Source organism: Protopterus annectens, chromosome 8.part0 (assembly GCF_019279795.1).
Source record: "Protopterus annectens isolate FY-2018-M chromosome 8.part0, PAN1.0, whole genome shotgun sequence".
Taxonomy (NCBI): Eukaryota; Metazoa; Chordata; order Ceratodontiformes; family Protopteridae; genus Protopterus; species Protopterus annectens.
In genome coordinates, this window is record NC_056741.1 from 175164868 (window position 1) to 175188358 (window position 23491).

At 37.2% G+C, this 23491-nt stretch overlaps 1 protein-coding gene across 1 annotated transcript in view; it reads left to right on the forward strand.

The window, feature by feature from the left end:
* Nucleotides 1–23491, forward strand: part of LOC122808178 (CD209 antigen-like) — a 621345-nt gene that overhangs the window by 141481 nt on the left and 456373 nt on the right. The window contains exon 3 of the mRNA XM_044079145.1: nt 21852–22046. Coding sequence (XP_043935080.1) covers nt 21852–22046 — 195 coding nt within the window. The remainder of the gene's footprint in view (nt 1–21851; nt 22047–23491) is intronic.

Here is a 23491-nt window from a genome sequence, read left to right on the forward strand (position 1 = left end):
GAACAAGAAATCTGGACAAAGCCATACACAGAAGTGGGGCACAGGCCCAAAAATAAAGACAATTTTTAAATATTGGTCTTACAAACTTAGAAAGATAATAGAATAGTAGTAGGTCTTGCATCAGTATGAATTTTTGAAGGGTATGAAATCTGAAACTCAAATGTCTGCCATTATTTTCTAACTTTAATCTTTAATGATTTGCTACTAATTTGCCAGAAAACCACAATTTTATGAAAAACCGGCCAAATATGTTATGCAAAAATATAAAATTGCCACACAATACAGCTTGGAACCTGTCAAAGAAGGGACACATTTTTAACATTAGCACTGTTAGCGGAGCAGCTAACAAAATAAGAGCATCTACATGCATTTCTGAAATAAAAGTAATCTATAACTCTGATCATTACAGTTATTTATAATTGTAAACCCTCCGTGTTTTCTTCCAAAATTGCCATTTTGCAGAGGGATTATTAGGGGGAGAGCAACATTTTGAGCCAAAATTGGGGACAGTCGAGAGGTTTGGATATTTCTAATTCTATAAAGCGATTTATTTGCACATACCTCTCAACCTCTTAATGCAGGAAATCTGGACAAGGCCAAATATATTGGGGGAACATACAAACAGTACTAAAAATTGCTCGTGTATAAACTTAAGACAGTTGCTAGAATAACAAGTCTTGCTTTAGCATGCATTTTTCTAAAGGTTATGATGTCTGAAACTCAATGTCTATCATTATTTAGTGACTTCATTCCTAAATGATTTGGCAGAAAACCACAAATTTTATGAGGAACAAACCTAAAATAAGAAGCACAAATCTATTCATTCTGCAAAATTCTGGACAGTTGAGAGGTATAGTTGAGCTGGGGCTGTCTGAGTTTGCTGCCCTTTCCCCCTCACAAAACCATGGTCGAATGGAGCATCCCCCCCTGCAGCCAATCCAATGTCCCATTCCTTGGTTATTTTGCCCCATTTGCCATAAGCACTGTAATGTGCATACTGCTTTACTTCTGTGATGACATGGATTTCATTTGAAAGTTTTATTTTATATTTTACAGCATAAATCTTAATAGATATCTGCTAAACAAAAAAATGCAGTCTCACAATGAAAATAGACTTAGCATTAAAACTTCTCTGCCCTTGACACTCACATTCATTGAAACAGCATTGAAACCCGCAATCAAAGAAAATACATTTTTGCCAGTGGCAGATAAAGATTAATTTTGGGCTGTTTTCAAATCATAGGCCCCTTGAACATGAAACATATGCATGTTCTTTGATACACCTTCCTGACTGTATTGAATTATATTCCTTGTACAATACAGTACAGTTGTTAGAGGGCATTTTAAATTTATTGTTTTGAACATTTTTCCAGTAAACAATGAAACAAAATGTATGCACCAATAATGACAAAACTGCCCAATTCAGAACATTTCTATCATAAAATTCTACTCAAACTTCTACAGTCCACCAGTATCAGTAAATATGCACAATCACAGAAGAAGTAAAAGTCATCTAAATACTTTCACATTAAAGAAATCTGTTAACTACTGAAGAGGTTACTGCTAGCAAACAACGTTATATGTCATTGTTTCATCTACAAATAAAGTGCCTGTTGCCCTTGAGGAATAAATTGCCTATGTTGCATTACAAAAATGATAAGCTAGTAATATCGCAATAGGAAATGGATGGGAAACAGATAACAGGTTCATAGTTACTAGGTATCTTTGCCAAAGAGGACTGCAGCATCCATCCCCTTTACAACAGAGTACAGTATCAGCAATGCATCTACTTACTGTGGGAGTAGAACCCACAGCCTTCTGCATCAAAAGAAAGTACACTACCTGTTGTGCTATTAACAATGTAAGCAGCCTCAGCATAAGCAGCACTAAACTTTTGTTCTCCTGCAGCTTTCAGCTCCTTGTAAAATATACTCAACACTCAGCTGTATCTCTGAACTTTGTAGCACAATAAATCTGGAAAAATCCAAAATGTATTTGGGGGGGACAAAAGCCCAAATATCAGGGACACATTTTAAACATTGCTTGTATAATGCTGGAAAGTAGAATAAAATGCTGTGTTACCACCATACATTTCACTGCCAAGTATTGAACCCAGGACGCTGTGCAAAACAGTCAAAGCAACATACCACTATGCCAAAACATCTATTTTTATGAAAGAAAGGAAGACTGAAACTTAAATGGCTACCATTTAGTGAATTCAGTTCTCACCATAGCTGTCAGCATCTTAGCAAAAAACACCTGAACAAAGCCAATAATGGGGGACTACAGCCCTCAAACATAACCAGTGAGTTCAGTTATCACCATAGCTCTCAACTTTGGCACAATAAACCTGGATGAAGCCAATAATGGGGGAATACAGTCCAAAAAATAGGGACAAATATCCACTGAGGACACCAGAGCAAAGCCACACAAACACAGGGAGGACATGCAGACCCCACACAAAAGGTACCCTAGCCAAGAATCAAACCAGACAACCTGCAGCTATTAGGTAACAATGCTACCACTGAACCACTTGCTGTGCTACGTAACAAAAATACAGAAACCACAGATTTTATGAGGAACAGAACAAATATGAGACAAAAATCTGCAAATGTTTTACAAATGGTGGTGGGTAGGGAATTCAGGCTCTTGTCACTTGGGACCAAGGTACAGGGTTCAAGCTTTATTCTCTACCCACAAACACCAGATTCTATCCTCCATAGCAATCCTGCAGCCTGATCACCTGTCTCTGTCCTCCTTAATGGCCTGTGCATGCTGTTGGGTCTCCCGCGAGACATGAGGAGGCTGGAGCCTCCTGCTGTTGGGTCCCTGTGAGACGTAAGGAGCCGGCAGGCAAAGCAGTCCAGTGACCTTGCGGTTGTCACCTCTGGGCTGGAAGAGTGGAGTTTCTGCCTAACAAAGCAGTCTGGAGCTCAGGAATGAGCATGCATGCGTGTGTGGAATTCTGGTCTGCCTAACACAGCAGTCAGGAACTAAGCACACATGTGCGGAGTCCAGAAAATGTTTTAATTTTATTTTTTATGTTCTGCGGTGGAGGGGATTTATGTTCTACGGTGAGGGGAATTCATTTTATTCATTTTACAGGTGGGGGGGGCTGCAGTCCTATAGCAAAAGCCACTCCTGGGTCTATATTATAACAACAAATGATCAAATGATCAAACGTTGTTATATCGAACTTGAAAGTTCGAATTCACAAGACATCGAACAACCAGAACAGTGATTTGTTTCCCTGGGAAACAAATTGCTGTTCCCAAAAAAAAAAAAAAAAGTCATTAAAATATTGCATAAAGTGGATGGCTTTGCCCCCCATGCCCCCCTACTTAAATATACCAACTCTGAGATTGCACTGCAGTGCCGAAAATGGCAAAGTGACAGAAGCGGCCAAGTGACTTCTTTCCCAGGGAAAGTATTTGCTTATATGTCGCTTCGTCATTTTGCCTTTTCAACATTTCAAGTTTGATCAAGACGCATTTGACAAAATGTGTCTTTGGTCATCTGATAGGAACCCTCAACATACACTGATGTGTTATCCGCTATAAATTGCACTCTAACAATATTAAACTCAGATGTCTGTATTGGAGTGAGTGTTAAGTACTGTGCTCTCTAACTTGTGTAAATAGATAGGTAGGTGTTCTAATCTGACAACACTTGACTTGAGTGAGTGTGCTTATTCAAATATCATTCTGTATGCATTTTTACACTGGGATGTGAGTCTAAATATGTATCAGACACTACTCCCCAAAAATCATCTTCTCAGCATACACTGATGGTATTATCCCCCATAATGTGCCCTCTGACAGTGTTAAACTTAGAATCAGCACAATCATTAAGTACTGTGCTCTCAAGTTTCTGTAAATACATAAGGGTTCTAATCTAAGCAATTAACTTGAGTGTGTGTGCTCATTCAAATATTTCGGGAGACAATTTTACACCATGGTGTAAGTCATCCCAACATCTTCTTCTTAGCATGCAGTGATGATGTTATATTCTATAAAGTGTACTTTGACACTGTTAAATACAGAGAACTGTGGTGATGCTAGCCTTATGTTGTATGGAATCCAGCTTGTATACCTCACCGGGTATTGAGCTTGAATCTGATCTCAGTCAATTGGTGTGTGTGGTTGGTGGTATATTACAGTCATTACAGCCATTGTATGGTGTTTTGAATCTCTTTTTATTTGACTCCCACTCAGGAGAACATTTTACATAGCCCCATGAATCAAATGTCCCCTGTTGCCCTCTGTATACATAACATCCTTACTGCAGAACACAGAGAATGGCATCATCTCAAAGATGCAGGCACATATTGTAAAGCAGATCCCCTCCTTTACCTTTTACAAGCCATCTACAGACCACTGGATATAAAATTGTTAATTCTGTCATGGGGAGGTACACATGTCACAAATGGACAGAAGCAGTGTGTAACAAAATAAAAAATTTGCACACATAAGCACATACACATATCTTCCATCACATAAATATAGAATCAGAATCACATTCATTGGTCAAGTATGTACACATACAAGGACACACAGAAGAACGTAACCTCCCAGGCAGGCAAAAACAAAATCAAAATCCAAGTGTTAATACTTGTAAATAGTGGAAAATAAATCCAAATGATGTAAGAAGTAACGCTTTTATTCACAATAAAATCAGCGTTTTCGCCGTAGTACCACCACAGCTTCATCAGCATAGAACATCTGTTTTAAAAAAAACGCCAATTTTAAATAGGTAAATACAGTGACGTAAATCAAAGTATCACACATTTAAAAAGCCAGTATTTCCAAATACGCTAAATCATTTACTTTAGTCCTGCTGACATTTAATGTCAAAATATCAGGGAGTCTTTCCACCAATCCACAACCATATGTATATAAATGTTAATATTTTATTAGAGGTCCGCGAATTGGAATGGCAGATTAGTTTGAATGCGTTCAGCTTTCCAGGACTTAATGAAAGCTGCAATATTAATTGTATGCTGAAAATGAGAAATTTCTTGAGAAAAAAGATTAAAATTTAATAGGATGTCCCCCATTGTATGTTAACAACACGAATATTGCATATAGCATATTTTTTGCGAATTATGATTTTTGGGGTTCTTCTTTTTAATTGGACAAAATTTTTTAAGATTTTTAGATTTTCAGATATTCACTATACATCTTCGTTTTATTATTGAATATTTATTAAAAATCTAGTTAACTAGGTAGTTTTTAACACAACATTCATATATGTTAGGACATTTACTGACATTAATCATAACAATATAGTTACGTTAATCTATAATCCATATTTCTAAAGAGGACTGGCAATTTATATGCATATGGTTGTGGATTGGTGGTTTACATCACTGTATTTACCTATTTAACAGATGTTCTATGCTGATGAAGCTGTGGTGGGTAGATGGGCGAAAATTGATTTTTATTGTGAATAAAAAGCTGCTTCTTACATCATTTTATTTATTTTCCACTATTTACATTAATTAACACTTGGATTTTTTGTTTTTTTTGCTAGCCTGGTTACATTCTTCTGTTGTGTGTCAGTTTGTGTTTAATGCGTCTTAATGTACACATACAAGGAACTTGACTCCAGTTTCAATGACTATCCAAGCACAAATTACATAAACGACATACAAATTATTAAGAACAAAACAAAAATGTAACTATACATATATGTTTACACACAAGGTGCAAAGGGTAACTCAGTGCAAGAAATACTGAAATAAACTCTGAAAGAAGCAAGTATTAAAATACATTAACAACACTGCAGAACCCTCAGAGGCTTGGAAAAAATGAATTTTTAGCTTAATAAGCTGAGTTAATCATTTGTGAGCTTGATGGCTTGTGGGAAAAACTGTTTATATAACTTCTTGTTTTGGTGCGTATTAATCTATATTGCCTAGCCAATGGTAATATTTCACAAAGATGGAAGCCTGGATGTAAAGGGTCAGTGATGATTTCCCCTGCCATTTTCATGACTCTGGAATAGTACAGGTCCGGTAAGGTGGGAAATCTAGTGCTAATTATATTTTCGGCAGACATGAGTATCCGATGTAGCATAGTTTTGTCATGTTTAGACAAAGATCCAAACCCCACTGTTATGGATGAGCTAAACACAGACTAAATGACTGCTGTATACAACCGAATCAACAGCTCCTGTAGGAGGCTGAACTTTCTCAGCTGTTGCAGAAAGTACATTCACTGTTGTGCCTTTTTTATGATGGACCCTAGACTGGTCTCCCACTTCAAATCCTGGAAGATTATAGATCTCAAAAACTTGAAGGTTTCCACAACTGACGCATCAATACTTAATATAAAGAGGGGGGATAATACTGTAGTACTATTCATTAAGTCCACTGTCATCTTCACAATTTTAAGAGTGTTCAACTCCAGATTATTCTGACTACACCAAAGGTCCAGCTGCTCCCTCCCCCCCATCTGTATGCAGATGCATCACCATTCCTGATGAGCCTAACAATGGTTGTATCATCCATGTATTTAATACGTTTGAAGAAAGGGTGCTTACAGGTGCGGTCATTAGTGCAGAGGGAGAATAGCAGTGGGGAGAGAACATATCCCTGGGAGGCACTCGTATTAATTGTGTGATACCTATATGTAAATTTCCCAAGTTTCACCTACTGTTTCCTCTTGGTTAGCAAATCGGTGATACATTGACAGATGAAAGCAGGAACAGAAAGCTAGGAGAAGTTCAAGTGAAGACATTCTGGAATCATTGTATTAAATGCAGAGCTGTAGACCACAAACAGGGTCCTTGCATATGTCCCTGGGATGTCAAGATGTTGGAAGATACAGTGGAAATCCATATTAATTGCATTATCCACTGACCAGTTCTCTCAATAAGTAGACTAAAGGGGGTCAACAATGGAGCTGTAATATCCTTCATGTGAGTTAATACTAGCCTCTCAAAAGTCTTCATGACCACCGATGTCAAAGCAACAGGCCTGTAGTCATTCAATTCTGTTACACTGGATTTTTTAGGGACTGGAATGATTGTGGCTTGTTTGAAACACAAGGGAACTTCATGAAGCTTTAATGATTTCTTAAAAATCCAAGTAAATCAGGAGCCAGTTGATCAGCACAGGTTTTTAAGCAGGAGGGTGGAACCCCATCTGGACCTGCTGCATTTTTAATGTGATGTCTTTTAAAAACCTGACATACACCATCTTCAGACATAATGAATGCAGGTTGACTGTGAGAATGTGTGGAAGAGTCAGTCATATAAGTCTGAGGACTTATCACACCTGCAGTAAAAAGCATTCAGATCATCAGCCAGCTGGTAATTAGCTGCTGTGTAAGGGATGGTTTCCTGCAGTTTGTAATGCTTTGTAGACTTTTCCACGTGATGCGGGATCATTAGCTAAAAACATTTTTTTTCAGCTTTTCAGAATAGTTCTTTTTAGCACTTTGAATTATTTCTTTTGTTAGTGTGTTCCTTGCCTGTCTAAAAAGTGTTTTATCCCCACTTCTATAGGCATTTTCCCTGGCTTGATGAAGCTGCTTAAGTTTAGCAGTAAACCAGGGTTTGCTGTTGTTAAATTTTAACCACTAAAAAGTGGAGACACACATATTTTCACAGAAGCTAACATAAGATGTTACTGTTGTCTGCCAGTTCCTGCAAGTTAGCAACAGAATTTTAAAAGACCCTCCAGCCTGTGCAAATAAAGCTAGTTTGCAGCTTCAGCTTTGCCTCAACAGTGCACTTTCTCACAATATCGATCGCAGGTTTAACAGATTTTAACTTACTCTTATAGGTAGGAAGCATATGAATCAGATAGTGGTTAGAAAAGCAAAAAAATGCATGGGGACAAAACGATAAGCATGTTTTAACACTGTATTACAATGATCATGTCTGTTTCTGTCTCTGGTAGGACACTTTATATGTTGTATAAATTTTGGAAGTTCATGGCTGAGATTTGTCTTATTAAATTCTCCTAGAATATTCATAAGGGAGGTTGGATAATTTTACTCCAAGCACATAATCTGATCAGAGAGTTTTTGTAGTGCTGCACTTACACAGACTTGAGGTGGAATGTAAACACTAACCAGAATGAATAAAGAGAACCCTAGAGGAGAATAAAAAGGTCTGCAATTAACACAAAACATTTCTAAGCCAGGACAGCACATTTCACTTAACAGTGTAACAGCAGTTCACCAACCTTCATTGATATAGAAGCAGATGCCACCTCTGTTATTCTTTCCTGATGTCACCAATACTCGAGTTAATCTGTAAAGTTAAAAGCCAGGTAGATATAATGCAGAATCTGGAATGGATTAGTTTAGCCAGGTTTCTATTAAACACAGTACAGAAAAAAGTGAAAAATACTTGTGAGTTTCATTGAGAATTAAACGTTCATCCATCTTACAGTACAGGGAGGAGAGGTTCACCAAATGTAAACTCGGGAGTACCATTCAAAAACCTCTCTTTCTCAGCGTAACAAGTGCACCAGCATGCTTCATCCTTTTGCAATGCCTATGTCTACCTCTATTGAAGACAGCTGTGAAAAATCAAATTGCACAAAGTGAATTGCCAAATATTCAACAATTCTTCATGAGTATACTTACAGTTGAACATCAAACAACAGAACAAAAACAAACAAATTGCTAGACAGCACTGAACCAAGGCGGTCATTCATGGCACCATCTTTTTTTTTTTTTTTTTTTTAAACAAAGTCCTATAGTGATTTTGTTTTAAATTGTATAATAATGGTTAGGATTTTATGCACTTTGACCATTCACCTAGTATATGTCTTATGAACCTTTGTACATTGCACATATCAATGTTGTTGTCGGCCACATGTGGGATGTTGAGCTGTAGATGTACTGTAGCCATACAACAGTACACTCCAATCTGTGATTTGATCTAATGTCTTGATGTTTGCCACTGCCATTTGTTTAAATGTTCTTTCCATAACAGTTGCAGTAATATGTCTCATTATAACTGGAGACATGGGGGGATGCTATGTATAATGTTGCCTTACTAAGGCATATGTTCTTGCAGTGGGGTATATCAACATTCTACACAGTTCTCATTCAGCCATTACAATTACAGTTGCAGTATGGCACAGGTATGCATGTGCATACCTAGCACGTGAACATGTTATCTGACATATAGCAATATTACATCATACTGATACATGGGCACACACACCCGGGTTCATCCACATGTTAAAATGCTGTTATATATAAAACATACGGCATGTTCAGATTCACTCGATACCTTGGGTAATTCATGCATGCATAATTGTGTTGCTATTGACAAGAATGATACAGGTGTTCCACAGCAGCATTGTGAGACTGTCAGCATTTGTGTCATTAACTGTTCTGCATAAACAACATCCACATCAGGTGTAATGTGTCCATATATGGTGTCAGGGCCCTCACCCACACATTTCCACTGATAAAGATATAGGCACATAATTACAGTTGTTGTAATGACATGAAATAGGTAGAGATGGATCACTGTGTTAATAGTTCTACTGTGCTGCATGCGATTAACTAAAAGTAGGCATAATGGAGACTAACTGGCAGATTAGATTAAATGCCACTATTCTCCCAGGTATTAACAATGGTATTTCTATGCTTCCTTACTTAAAGTTAAGAAGTTATGATATTTGATTATTTTATACATATATATATATATATATATTTTTTTTTTTTTTTTTTTCAAATACTCTATGTTGTGTCAGAGTTTATATATATATATATATATAGTCATCATTGGATGTGTATGAAATAGGTTAAAGTATTTTTAAAGTAGTACTTTTTAAATTTGTTTAATTTGATGTTTAAAACTATGTCAAGAATCTAAATGGCAATGCTCGGATCTGCTCTGAGCTAAAACAGAATGGCATTAAATATACTGATCCAAAGGATATTGCCAATATCCTGGCAGATCGATTCAGTGCCAACTTCACCCCCCTCTCACCCCCTAAATGGCCCATCTCAATACCGGAAGATTGCCAAATTCCGGTAATAATGGCCACACAGGTACAAAACACACTCTCTAAAGCTAAGAATACAGCATCCATGGGACCAGATGACATCTCAGGCTGTGTACTACATGAACTACAATATGAACTGGCACCTCACCTAAGTGTCATGTTTAATCATAGCCTCACCTCAGGTTTCGTGCCCACTGAGTGGCGCAGAGCTACAGTTATCCCAATCCACAAGGGGGGATCCACCTTGGATCCCGGAAACTACCGTCCCATCAGTCTGACAAGCCTTATCTGCAAGGCCATGGAGCGTATTATCATGGAACTTATAAACAAAGACATTGGCAACCTTCAAACACTGGACCCCACCCAGTTTGGGTTTGTGAAGGGCCGATCTTGTCTCCTGAACCTGATTGACTTCTTTGAATCAGTCTCCAGAGCCATGGACAAGGGTAAGGTGGTCACACAGCCTATCTAGACCTTGCCAAGGCCTTTGATACCATCCCCCACTCTGGAATCATAGATAAACTTACGAAGTTGGGCATTAATCCCTATGTTACCCAATGGGTTCCTAAATGGCTTACTGATAGAACCCACAATGTAAAAGTAGCCGACTCCAAATCCAGCTCCAGACAAGTGACAAGTGGAGTACCTCAGGGTTCAGTCCTGGGGCCGCTCTTGTTTGGCATCTACTTCTCTGAAGTACAGGTCAACACTAAGGGACTCTGGCTAACAAAGTTTGCAGATGACTGAAAACTGGGAGCCATTATTGAATCCCCAAATGATGTGGATACTCTACAAAAGGGCCTTACAGAAACAGATGCTTGGTGCCAGAGCCATGGGCTCAAGCTCAATGCCAAGAAATGTATTGTTATCCCCTTTGGGAAAAAACATGTATCCATGAATTACCATATAGGTGGCAGTACACTAAACACAGAAAGTGTGATAAGAGACTTAGGGACACAGGTGGACAGTGGTCTCACCTTCGATAACCACATCCACAACAGTCAGGAAATCCTTCTATGTGGCACACCTCATCACGAAGGGCTTTTCATCCAGAAAAAAGGAGGTCATTGTCCCACTGTACTCATCCCTCATTAGACCCATTATAGAATACAATGCCCCATTTGGTATGTACCTCTCAAGACATCTGCAACAACTGGAAAGGCCTCAGAAATACCTCACTAAAAGAATCACAGGCCTAAAGCAGATGCCCTACGCTGACCGCCTTAAAAAACTCCAGCTATACTCTGTTGCATATCGTCTACTCAGAGGCGATCTCTGCTTAGCATACAAGGCCATGTCAAACCCAGAGCTGTTGGACATGCTACACTTAAAGAAATCCTAATCCCTCAGAGCTACACGGTCCAGGGATCTAAATCTTGTCATCACAATAAACAAAACATGCTGGAGGGATAGGTTCCTGACCCAGAGACTCCCCAGGCTCTGGAATAGATTGCCCATACATGTCAAGCAGAGTGCCTCTTTGGACCTCTTCAAGAGGAACCTTGACGATTGGATGGGAGAAAGGAAATTCTCCCCAGGGATCACGTCAGTCACCCTGCTAGACAGGGGTCCAGGAAAGTAAATAATGTGGGAAGAAATAGCCAGGGAATTGTTATGGCTAGGCTTGTATAGGCCCTAAGGCTGATAGCCTAGTACCAACCTATGAACCTATGAACCTTGATTCATAATTAATTGATTAGAGTATTATAGTTTATAAGTTTTTAACAAATATTATTATTACAAAATAATTTTATATGTTTAATTGATTTATGAAAAATATGTTTTTGGGGGGAATGAATCTGATTGGTCTTGGGTTTAATGATGTGATTATATATAAGTTATAGTGTATGTAGGCTTCCATTAACTCCGATGAAGCCATTGGTTTAATGGTGAAAGCACTTCATTGTGGAAGTTAATAAATGGACATTCTCCTAGCTGATCTGATTTCTTGTCATTTACCAGTGTAGCTCTTGTTGGGCTTTTCTTGTATTTGGACTGCATGTGATTAATATCCAAGGTTGTATTTGGAGATGATGTCACAAATTGTAGCTATGTCTGAAATCTTAATATGAATACCCATCCATGCACAGAGCTGTTTGTGGATGGCACCACCCTTACTCAGCCAGAGGAAATAGACAACCTACTAGCTGACAGATTTAGATCAAACTTCAACTTCCTCTCCCCATCAGTCTTCACTCAAAGTATACCTGCCACCATTCCTCAGCCTATTATCTCAAGAGAGCAAGTCATCTCTGCCATCTCTATGGTTCAAAACAAAGCATCAGTGGGACCTGAACATATCCCAGATTGTCTTTGAAGTAACTCAAAACATGACCTAGCAGACCCACGTGGATCTCTATTTAACCACAGCCTCCACCCAGGCTATGTTGCGACAGAATGGTGGACAGCAGCAGTCATCCATCTGCACAAGGAGGGACCATCAACCCACCTAGGGAATTATAGACACATAATACACAACTAAAACAAAATAAAATAAAGAAACAACCAAAAGATGAGTAACCCAGTAGAATCCAGAAGTATTTTATTCACTCTCTTCACTCTCTGACGTCTCGGCTGGAATGCCTTTAAAGGAGAAAACACATCCAAAAAAAAACACTCCATATAAATAGCACAATCAATTATTGAATAAAAAAATCAATTAAATAAAATCACATGCATAATTAAAGGAAGCAGCGGTAGCGTTGTTGCCTCACAGCAAGAGGTTCTCCAGTTCGATTCTCAGCTAGAGCGCCTTCTGTGTGGAGTCTGCATGTCCTCCCTGCAGTCAAGTGGCATTTGAAAGACGTGTAGAATGGGCATGCCTTCGTTGAAGGTTGGGTGACAAGTTGGCACCTGTAAAAAAATCTACTACCAATCAATAGCAGACCAGAGTTCCACTGTGGCAACCCCCTAACTGGGAAAAGCCGAAAGAAAAACAAGCATAATTAAAGGAGAACTCTCTAATTAAGTTCAGAATTCATACCATTAGGTATAAGAGCTACAAATTTAAGAATATAGATGGCTTCTTTATATAAAAGTTTATCTTTAAAATAAGTGTCAGCAAATTCACAATTATTACCATCCACTTTTTCTAAAATGGTGCCTTTTAAAGCCACAGATGAACCCTGATGTGCTTGGTGAAAATGAATTGCCACAGAACTAGTTTCTTTAAAGTTTTCTAAATCTCTTATATGCTCGAAATCTTACTTTGAACGCTCTCTGAGACTGACCAATATAAAATTTGTTACATGAACATTTAAAGGCATAGATTATACCAGTGGTATCACATTTGAAAAAGCTTTTCACTACAAATCTATGTCCACCAATATACCCAAAACTATTCACAATATCTTTACAAGCCTTACATCTATTATATACATAGGTGCCGAAGTTAAGTCTCAAATTATATACATTAACATTAGGCATAATAAATTTACCGTTCACTAAAAAGTGGCAGTGCAATACCCAGCTGTGTGTAGGAAATCCACTCATAATAGTGTGGGTTTGCATATGTTGTTATCCATATGGCCGATATCTATGTCACCCAGGAAAGCTTTGGTCAAGTGTATCACATTTGGCACAGTGAGCTCCCAAACGTCTGGTAGGCCATGCAGAACTATTCTTTGGGATGCATACTCATTATGATTTGACAGGGCAGACTTCCCTTCTAGGTGCTCTGGCAGATGCATGTGCCATACGTCTTTCTGTGTTTCACCCAGTAAATACACAGCTCAGTGACAGCATTGATGGAATGGGTTTCATTCTTGCAGGTGATGATTATAGCTTATGTGTCATGCAAACCTATCAAATGGCCACAATCTGCCCTGATTTCAACTCCACTTTTAACACAAAAAGTTGGTCATTTTGGGGAAGGGGTGGTGAATTTCTCTATAGAATACTAAAAACCATACATTTGTAGACGTCAAAACAAAAAAGACAGAAGGTCTGATAACTGGAAACTCACTTTATTTACAAATCTGCGCACTTTTGTTCAGGTACTAAGGACTCCCTCAGAATAAACCATATTGAAAATAATAGCCATATAAATACCAACAGACCATGTCACCAATAAAACACTTTATTTAAAGCACACCCCTTAAAAGGTACAGCTGTCAATGACATGAAATAGGGTAGATGGATCACTGTGTTAATAGTTCTACCAGCGTATGTGATTAACTAAAAGTAGGCATAATGAGACTAACTGGCAGATTAGATTAAATGCCACTATTCTCCCAGGTATTAACAATGGTATTTCTATGCTTCCTACTTAAAGTTAAGAAGTTATGATTATTTTGATTATTTTATACATACATATATATATATATATATATATATATATAGTATATATATATATATATATATATTTTTTTTTTCAAATACCTATGTTGTGTCAGAGTTTATATATATATATATATATAGTCATCATTGATGTAAAAGTGAAATAGGTTAAAGTATTTTTAAAGTAGTACTTTTTAAATTTGTTTAATTTGATTCGTAATTAATTGATTAGAGTATTATAGTTTATACGTTTTTAACAAATATTATTATTACAAAATAATTTTATATGTTTAATTGATTTATGAAAAATATGTTTTTGAGGCGAATGGATCTGATTGGTCTTGGGTTTAATGATGCGATTATATATAAGTTGTAGTGTATGTAAGCTTCCATTAACTCCGATGAAACCATTGGTTTAATGGTGAAAGCACTTCATTGTGGAAGTTAATAAATGGACATTCTCCTAGCTGATCTGATTTCTTGTCATTTACCAGTGTAGCTCTTGTTGGGCTTTTCTTGTATTTGGACTGCATGTGATTAATATCCAAGGTTGTATTTGGAGATGATGTCACAAAGTGTATTGTAGCTATGTCTGAAATCTTAAGGTGAATACCCATCCATGCACAGAGCTGTTTGTGGATGGCACCACCCTTACTCAGCCAGAGGAAATAGACAACCTACTAGCTGACAGATTTAGATCAAACTTCAACTTCCTCTCCCCATCAGTCTTCACTCAAAGTATACCTGTCACCATTCCTCAGCCTATTATCTCAAGAGAGCAAGTCATCTCTGCCCTCTCTATGGTTCAAAACAAAGCATCAGTGGGACCTGAACATATCCCAGATTCTCTTTGAAGAAACTCAAAACCTGGCCTAGCAGACCCATGTGGATCTCTATTTAACCACAGCCTCCACACAGGCTATGTTGCGACAGAATGGTGAACAGCAGCAGTCATCCATCTGCACAAGGAGGGACATTCAACCCACCCAGGGAATTATAGACACATAATACACAACTAAAACAAAATAAAATAAAGAAATAACCAAAAGATGAGTAACCCAGTAGAATCCAGAAGTATTTTATTCACTTTCTTCACTCTCTGACGTCTCGGCTGGAATGCCTTTAAAGGAGAAAACACATCCAAAAAAAAAAAACACTCCGTATAAATAGCACAATCAATTATTGAATAAAAAAATCAATTAAATAAAATCACATGCATAATTAAAGGAAGCAGCGGTAGCATTGTTGCCTCACAGCAAGAGGTTCTCCAGTTCGATTCTCAGCTGGAGCGCCTTCTGTGTGGAGTCTGCATGTCCTCCCTGCAGTCAAGTGGCATTTGAAAGACGTGTAGAATGGGCATGCCTTCGTTGAAGGTTGGGTGTCAAGTTGGCACCTGTAAAAAATCTACTGCAAATCATTAGCAGACCAGAGTTCCACTGTGGCAACCCCCTAACTGGGAAAAGCCGAAAGAAAAACAAGCATAATTAAAGGAGAACTCTCTAATTAAGTTCAAAATTCATACCATTAGGTATAAGAGTTACAAATTTAAGAATATAGACGGCTTCTTTATATAAAAGTTTATCTTTAAAATAAGTGTCAGTAAATTCACAATTATTTCCATCCACTTTTTCTAAAATGGTGCCTTTTAAAGCCACGGATGAACCCTGATGTGCTTGGTGAAAATGAATTGCCACAGAACTAGTTTCTTTAAAGTTTTCTAAATCTCTTATATGTTCGAAATCTTACTTTGAACGCTCTCTGAGACTGACCAATATAAAATTTGTTACATGAACATTTAAAGGCATAGATTATACCAGTGGTATCACATTTGAAAAAGCTTTTCACTACAAATCTACGTCCACCAATATACCCAAAACTATTCACAATATCTTTACAAGCCTTACATCTATTATATACATAGGTGCCAAAGTTAAGTCTCAAATTATATACATTAACATTAGGCATAATAAATTTACTGTTCACTAAAAAGTGGCAGTGCAATACCCAGCTGTGTGTAGGAAATCCACTCATAATAGTGTGGGTTTGCATGTGTTGTTATCCATATGGCCGATATCTGTGTCACCCAGGAAAGCTTTGGTCAAGTGTATCACATTTGGCAGAGTGAGCTCCCACACGTCTGGTAGGCCATACAGAACTATTCTTTGGGATGCATACTCATTATGATTTGACAGTGCAGACTTCCCTTCTAGGTGCTCTGGCAGATGCATGTGCCATACGTCTTTCTGTGTTTCACCCAGTAAATACACAGCTCAGTGACAGCATTGATGGAATGGGTTTCATTCTTGCAGGTGATGATTATAGCTTATGTGTCATGCAAACCTATCAAATGGCCACAATCTGCCCTGATTTCAACTCCACTTTTAACACAAAAGTTGGTCATTTTGGGGGAAGGGGTGGTGAATTTCTCTATAGAATACTAAAAATCATACATCTGTAGACGTCAAAAAAAAAAAAAAAAAAAAAAGACAGGTCTGAAGACTGGAAACTCACTTTATTCGCAAATTTGTGCGCTTTCATCCAGCTGCTATGGACCTCATCAGAATAAACCATATTGAAACTCACAGCCATATAAATACCACCAGACCATGTGACCAATTAAATATTTAATTTAAAGCACACACCTAATGAAAATACAATGGTAAACCCACAAACCCACCCTAAAACAATATAGTTAACCTACCCTTAAAATATTTTTTTCCACAATCAAACAGTATTATAGTTAAGAAAATAAAAATAAGACATAAATTGACAACATAGCAGATGAAGCAATATAATTATTATAAAACAAAGATAGCCTTGAGCTTCAAGACACTGCTGATAGAAACTAAATTGTTGAGACCTGGGAAAACAGTGGCTTGACATTTAAGCTGCCACTTTAACTCTTTAAGTTCTAAATACTCATCTAAAGGCTCCCCCTGGGTCCATTGGGGAGTGTCAGAAATGTGAAGGTTTTTATATTGGGAAGATGAAAAAAACCTTGAGGGACAGGATATACCAACACCAATATAGCATCAGCAAAAGTGATAAAAAATGCACTATTTAAATATATTATGAGTAACCCCACTCATTTTTTTTATGTTTATGATTATATACCATGTTGATTCCATGTGAGGGGCAAAGGGAGGGGGAGAGGGAACACTTGGTAAGTGATGGGGATAACTACAATGATGTTCATGATGATTTTGGAGGTGATGTTTTTGATCAAGAGGTGAATTATGACCAAGAGGCTGGTGGAGAATATGACCATAATGGTAGATGTGTCACTATTACTAACAGTAAGGGGGAGGGGTAGAATTTATAATTACAGTGACCTTGAGGGTTCCCATGCTTGGGCTAATTTGTTTGCTAAGAGACTGTCCTTTGTACCAGCTTAGGGGGCTAATATTGATGAAACATTAATTAACCTGAAACTTTAAGCTAAGAAACTGAACTTTGATTTCCTTTTTTCTAAAGATCAGGGTGGGGGGTTAAATGTTGAGAGTTATGGTAGCATGTCAGTTATATTCAAGGAAGTCATTTTGCAAATCTTCAGAGTATGACCATACCCCTAATTTATGTACTCTTCTTGCTAAATGTCCTCTCCAGTATTATAGCATTATGTGACCATCACATATGTACTATCATATGTGTTTATATTGCAATATACTTGCTCAGGAGGTGTAAACAGCAGTATGTACTGTGCTGTCCACATATGTGCTTAATGTTATGCTGCTGACTTGTGCTGGAAGGGCACATACATTGATGTATCCCATTTTAGGGACAGTAACATATTTAACATGCCCTCTTCCTCTTTTTTCATTCCTATCATTCATGTCTATGCACATGTTCATCAGCACATTTTCCCTACCAAGTGTACGTTTCCTTGTATTTGCCCTTCACATTTAACCCCTCCCATTATTTTATTCTGCAAGTATATTCTTTTAAATGTACATTGCAATGGCTACACTTTACTTTGTTTTTACTGCTGATATTGTAGTATTTTCACCCCGATATTCATTGTGGCTGTCCTCTCAATCCCGCCAAGCAGGTTTGCCTGTAAGCAGACTTGAATGCATCTTCTTTCTGTGTTCGTGCTGCACTGCACAGGTTCTAAGCCAGTGACCCTGTTGCTGGCCAGGAAACCTTGCTTGTATTCATCTAAGTGCTATAAGCAGCATGAATATGCAATTAGCACTGCTACTCATCATGTTAACATATAAAAACCATGTAGGCTTCACCCGAAGCCTACACAGACTTTATCGAATCCAAGGGAAACTCTTTTTTCATTATGTCTTTAGTTATTTGCACAACCATTTAAGGCAATTTTGTATTAGACTTCCCCTTCGACATTTTGCGGTCTCGGATTTTCAAGTTCGATAAAAGACTGTTCGCTATTTTAAGCATTCATTCTTCGAATAGGAACCCTATATCTCGATCTATATCTACATCTTATATGCACATGCCCCTCTGTTTACCAGGTGGAAGCTATTTTTCACACACAGGAGCCTTAACATTTAACAGTTACAACTGGAAAAACTCTGGCTGGGGAAATTTAAAAATTACAGAAAAATATACTGCCATACTGAATTTTAAACATCCAAGGCCATCAAAGAACTAAGAATGTTTTATCAAATCTTTGATAAATAAAGGCAGATGATGATATAAACTTTCAAAAGAGTGCTAAAAAAAACCCCAACTTCCATTAAATTAATGTAATTTGTTGAACAGAGTCTAGCTAATGTAAATCATAAAATAGTTTTTGTTGCATATTAGAAGATCGGATATCATTTTTTTAACATATTGTACAAAATTATGAATTGTAAAATAAAGCTGATATTTAAAACATGTACTCAATATTACTGTAAATAAGACCTGCTTCCCTGCTTATGTAGACTGATTTCTCATGATATTTCTAGTTTTCTGGAATTCTATCTCCATGATGGAAATCCTATAGAATGGTTCTGTGACTGCTCAAGTCCAAAAAACTAAAAGAGCTCAAGGTCAAAGAGATGAAAGACCAATGGGACTTCAGCATCTTGTAGCTCATACATATAAGGAGCTGCCACAACTTACATGAACATGTTATTTGAGTTTGAACGAGGTAATTGTAAAAACCATAGGGAAGGAGTGGGAGGGGATTTTAGGGATAGGGAGTGTTGGTGATTTTAAGGTTTGGGAGTCAGGAAATCTTAAAGTTAGGGAGTGTTAATGAAGGTTAGTGTTAGGGAGGTGGGTTAGATTGGTTTATGGTGGGGGTGCAATTTTAGCATTAGGAGCAAAGAATTCAGTTAAGAACTTGGTGGGAGTTTTAGCATTAGATAAAAGCTCTGGTAGGGCTATACTCTTTAATAGGGTTGGGTGTTGGGAGATATTAATAGTTAAGTAAGATCAAGCAAGGGGCAGTTAGGACACTTACCTTTTAAATCAAGTGGCAGTAAGCAAGTGTGCTATGAGCTAATAGAATGTACAATGTGTCAGGGGTAGTGTGTGACAGAAGAATGCTAAGGAAGCTGAAAGGTATGGTGCACAAAACAATAATGTGTATTATTTTATGGTAGAAAATGGGGGTAGAGAAGGCAGAGGACATGAGGAAGCTGGAGGTGATGGAGGTAAAATGCCTGAGACAGATGGTAGGATTCATACCGTGAGATAGATAAAATGAGGATATCAGAGCAGAAGCCCAAGTAGCTCCAATTGTAGAAAAGGACAAAATGAACCAAATATTGTGATTCAGAACACGTGCAGGAAACTAGAAGAGAATCTGATGAAGATGATTTGGGACAGACAAGAAATAGGACAGAAGAAATTAGGGTGTCCAGCAAAGAGATGAATGGATTATGTGAGAGAAGACCTGCAACAGTTAGGCATGACTGCTAAGATAGGAGAGTAGTACTGATTCAAGATAGATGGTGACAGCTGAGGTGACATCCTAACTCCATGTAGAAAATCAGAAAAAAAATTATATTTTTTATTATGATGATGATGACTTGTATTAGATCCTTAGAGGATCTATAACACTATTTTATCTATATAATCTTTTAATATTAAGAGTCATTTTATTATTTTATTCTAGTTATTCCATTATTGGAAAAGAGTCAAATTACGTTTGGATAAATTAAAAATATTACATTTTAGATTACTTTCTATTGCTGAAGAAAATTACAAAGCAATATAATCTCAACCTCAGCACCAGCCTTCCACAGGTTGTTCACTTTCCTTCCCTGTAGTGACAGTTGATCTATTATGATGTAGGCCAACCTGCATGTTCTAAAGAGAAGTTTACCCTTTTCATCACACTGCAATTAATTATCTAATGAAAGCTGGCTGGTTAGGAAAAGACCTGCATACTTCCATGTACATGTGCCTGTTTCTGCTCTGAGTTGTGAGTGGATTGCTAGAAGCAACACATGCTTGCCTGGTCTATTCTGTGGGTGATCACTTCCCTTCTAGATGGTGTTATCAATGCAGTGGGCCAAGTCACTTCCTTCCTAACATAACAGGCCAGACAGTTTCAACTTATTACATCAATCCTCCCCAGCCCATTAAATTACCTGTGCCTCGAAAGAAACATTGGTTGCAAGAGCCACAGTCTGCTCCCTGTGTATTAAGTTGTATATTTTAAAATAAAAGCTATCAATAAGCTATGTATCACCCTTCTGTTATTTCATTATGAATAACAAGGATTTACAATGATGTATTTCTGTTGTTATACATGTAATGTTTTCTGTTTCTAAATTATTAGTGAAATCCATCCATCCATCCACAAACCCATTTTCCCATTTTTTGCACAAGGGGTTGAGGTGTAACGTCAGCAGTAGCAATCATATAAAGCCAAGGTTTACACCACCAGATGGCTAACCTTGCCATGGTAGTGCATCCACACCACACACTTGCATGCATCCTCACTCCTATGGCCAATTTAGAGTGTCCAGTCTACCTACTGCATGTCTTTGGAATGTGGGGAAACCAGAGCAACTGGAGGAAACCTGCATGAACACAGGGAAGACATGCAGACTCCGCACAGAAGACACCCCCAGCCAAGAATAAAACTGGGGAACCTCTTGCTGTGAGGTGACAATTCTATCCACTGCACCACTGTGCTACCCATTATTATATTATTAGTGAAATGTTTGACAGAATTTTGTCTTGTAGTAAAGGTAAAGTTTTATGTTTTAAATAAACTTCATATTTATTTATTTATTTATGTATGTATGTATGTATGTATTTATGTATTTGTGTAAATTAGTCAACCATGTTAGAATACAGAATGCAAATGACCAGTTTCAGTCTCATTCCTTAGGCAAACTAAATACACAAGAAACTTTCACTTATATCATTACATTAATAAAACACCAAAAAAGTATTTACTGTATGGGCAGAATGATATACTTTATATTTTCATGTGGTAGCATTGTTTGCAATTATTTTTACATGTATTATGGTCTGAACTTTAGATTAGAAAAGTGCATCTGATTGAATGTATACTGTAACATGAATTGAATGCAAATTATTTAAACTTTTTTCATCTTGTTGCTTTTTGTCAGGTATCCCTGTCTGCATTTCTTAATCTGCATATTTCTTAACTTCTTTCCAGATACTCAGTTGTCAAATAACCTGAATCAGTCGATTCAGACTCTTGGAGAAAAAGATAAGAAATCTGCGGACCTTAACATTAGTTATGGAAACTTCACTAATGAACTGAAAGAAATCAAGGGAAATTTTTACAAACTCATCAACGACATTCAATCTGTGTGCGAAGGAAAAGATCTTCCTGATTTAAAAATACCTGGTAAAAGGTTTTCCATTGTTTATCAATTACAACAGCTAATTCTGAGGTTTCTGAAAATATAATGAAAATGAATTGGCATATCCCATCCCTAGATGAAAAAGTACTGGAACATAAATGAATACTGCAATTATACTGTACAGATAACTATAAATTTTATAGTGCATTTTTTAACATTGTGGATATTCTAAATATGAAATTTAAAACAGAGTTTTTAAGGGCCAGTGTAATAAATACAAGCAAATAATCATAACTCCATTTAACAGAGTGTGTGTCTTGTATCATTCCTGATAATACATACAGTATGTTTTACCCAACTTTGTTTCCACTTTCATCATTTCTAAATCATCAGTAAAGAATCCTTGAGGATCATTTTATATATTTTAATATTTTTGATACTGGCAGCATAAAAATACAAATTATTTACTTAGGTCTGCTATTATCATCTTCATCCTCTATATATTTTCTTTATTTGATGATTCATATGAGAAAACATCAAAGATTATTCTATCTGCCTGATATAGCTACTTACAATTCTATGTATAACAGTAAAGGAATCTTTTGAACTTACTGGACTCTATTGACCAGCTGCTGTTCACAGCACACACCATGATGCAAGATTTGGTCACATTATGTCACAGGTTATAAAATGTCTAGTAATATGCATTAAGCAGCATAGCTTGTTAGACTCAAAAATCCAAAACCAACTCAAATGCCTTATATTGCTGCTTTTGTGGGTAGAAAAAAAATCCAAATCTTTTCAACCTTTGAATGTGTTTAATTTGCATAATTATTTAATAGCACATGATCATCCGGTAAAAAGGAAAGCAGTCTAACAAAAAATAATTGAATCTGCTTTCTGTGTGTTCTTTTACTGCAAGAAAATAAACCAAAGAAAATGATTTGGTCCAGAAATGTCCTGATATCTGAATAAAATCATACAAGCCTGGAGTATACAAAACAAGAGGTTCTCCTTTTTGATTCTCAGCTGGGGTGCCTTCTGTGTGGAGTCTGTATGTCCTCCCTGTATTCATATGGGTTTCCTCCGGGTACTTTGGTTTCCTCCCACATTCCAAAGGCATGCATCCGGGGTGTTTCTCCATTGGCTTCCGCTGAAAGTTGTCTCTGTTCTGAGTTGGACTTTCCCAGTAAACAAATGTTAAATAAATAAATAAATTTAGTTAAAAGATGAAATGCTTGAGTGAGGAATTTAGCAATGAAGAAAACTGACAATAGATAATGTGTGGAGTGCAAGAGGATTACTTACCATTTTACAGTCTGTTTAAAAATTCTGCTTTCATTATTGACAGACTTCCAATTAATACAGCTAGCGATTTCAATATTATCTTGAAATGAAGTCTAGATACTTTGAATCCATTGTTTTCAAGACATAAATGAGCTTAGATTAAACAGTTAGCACAGACAGGAGTAGAGGATGAATACACTGA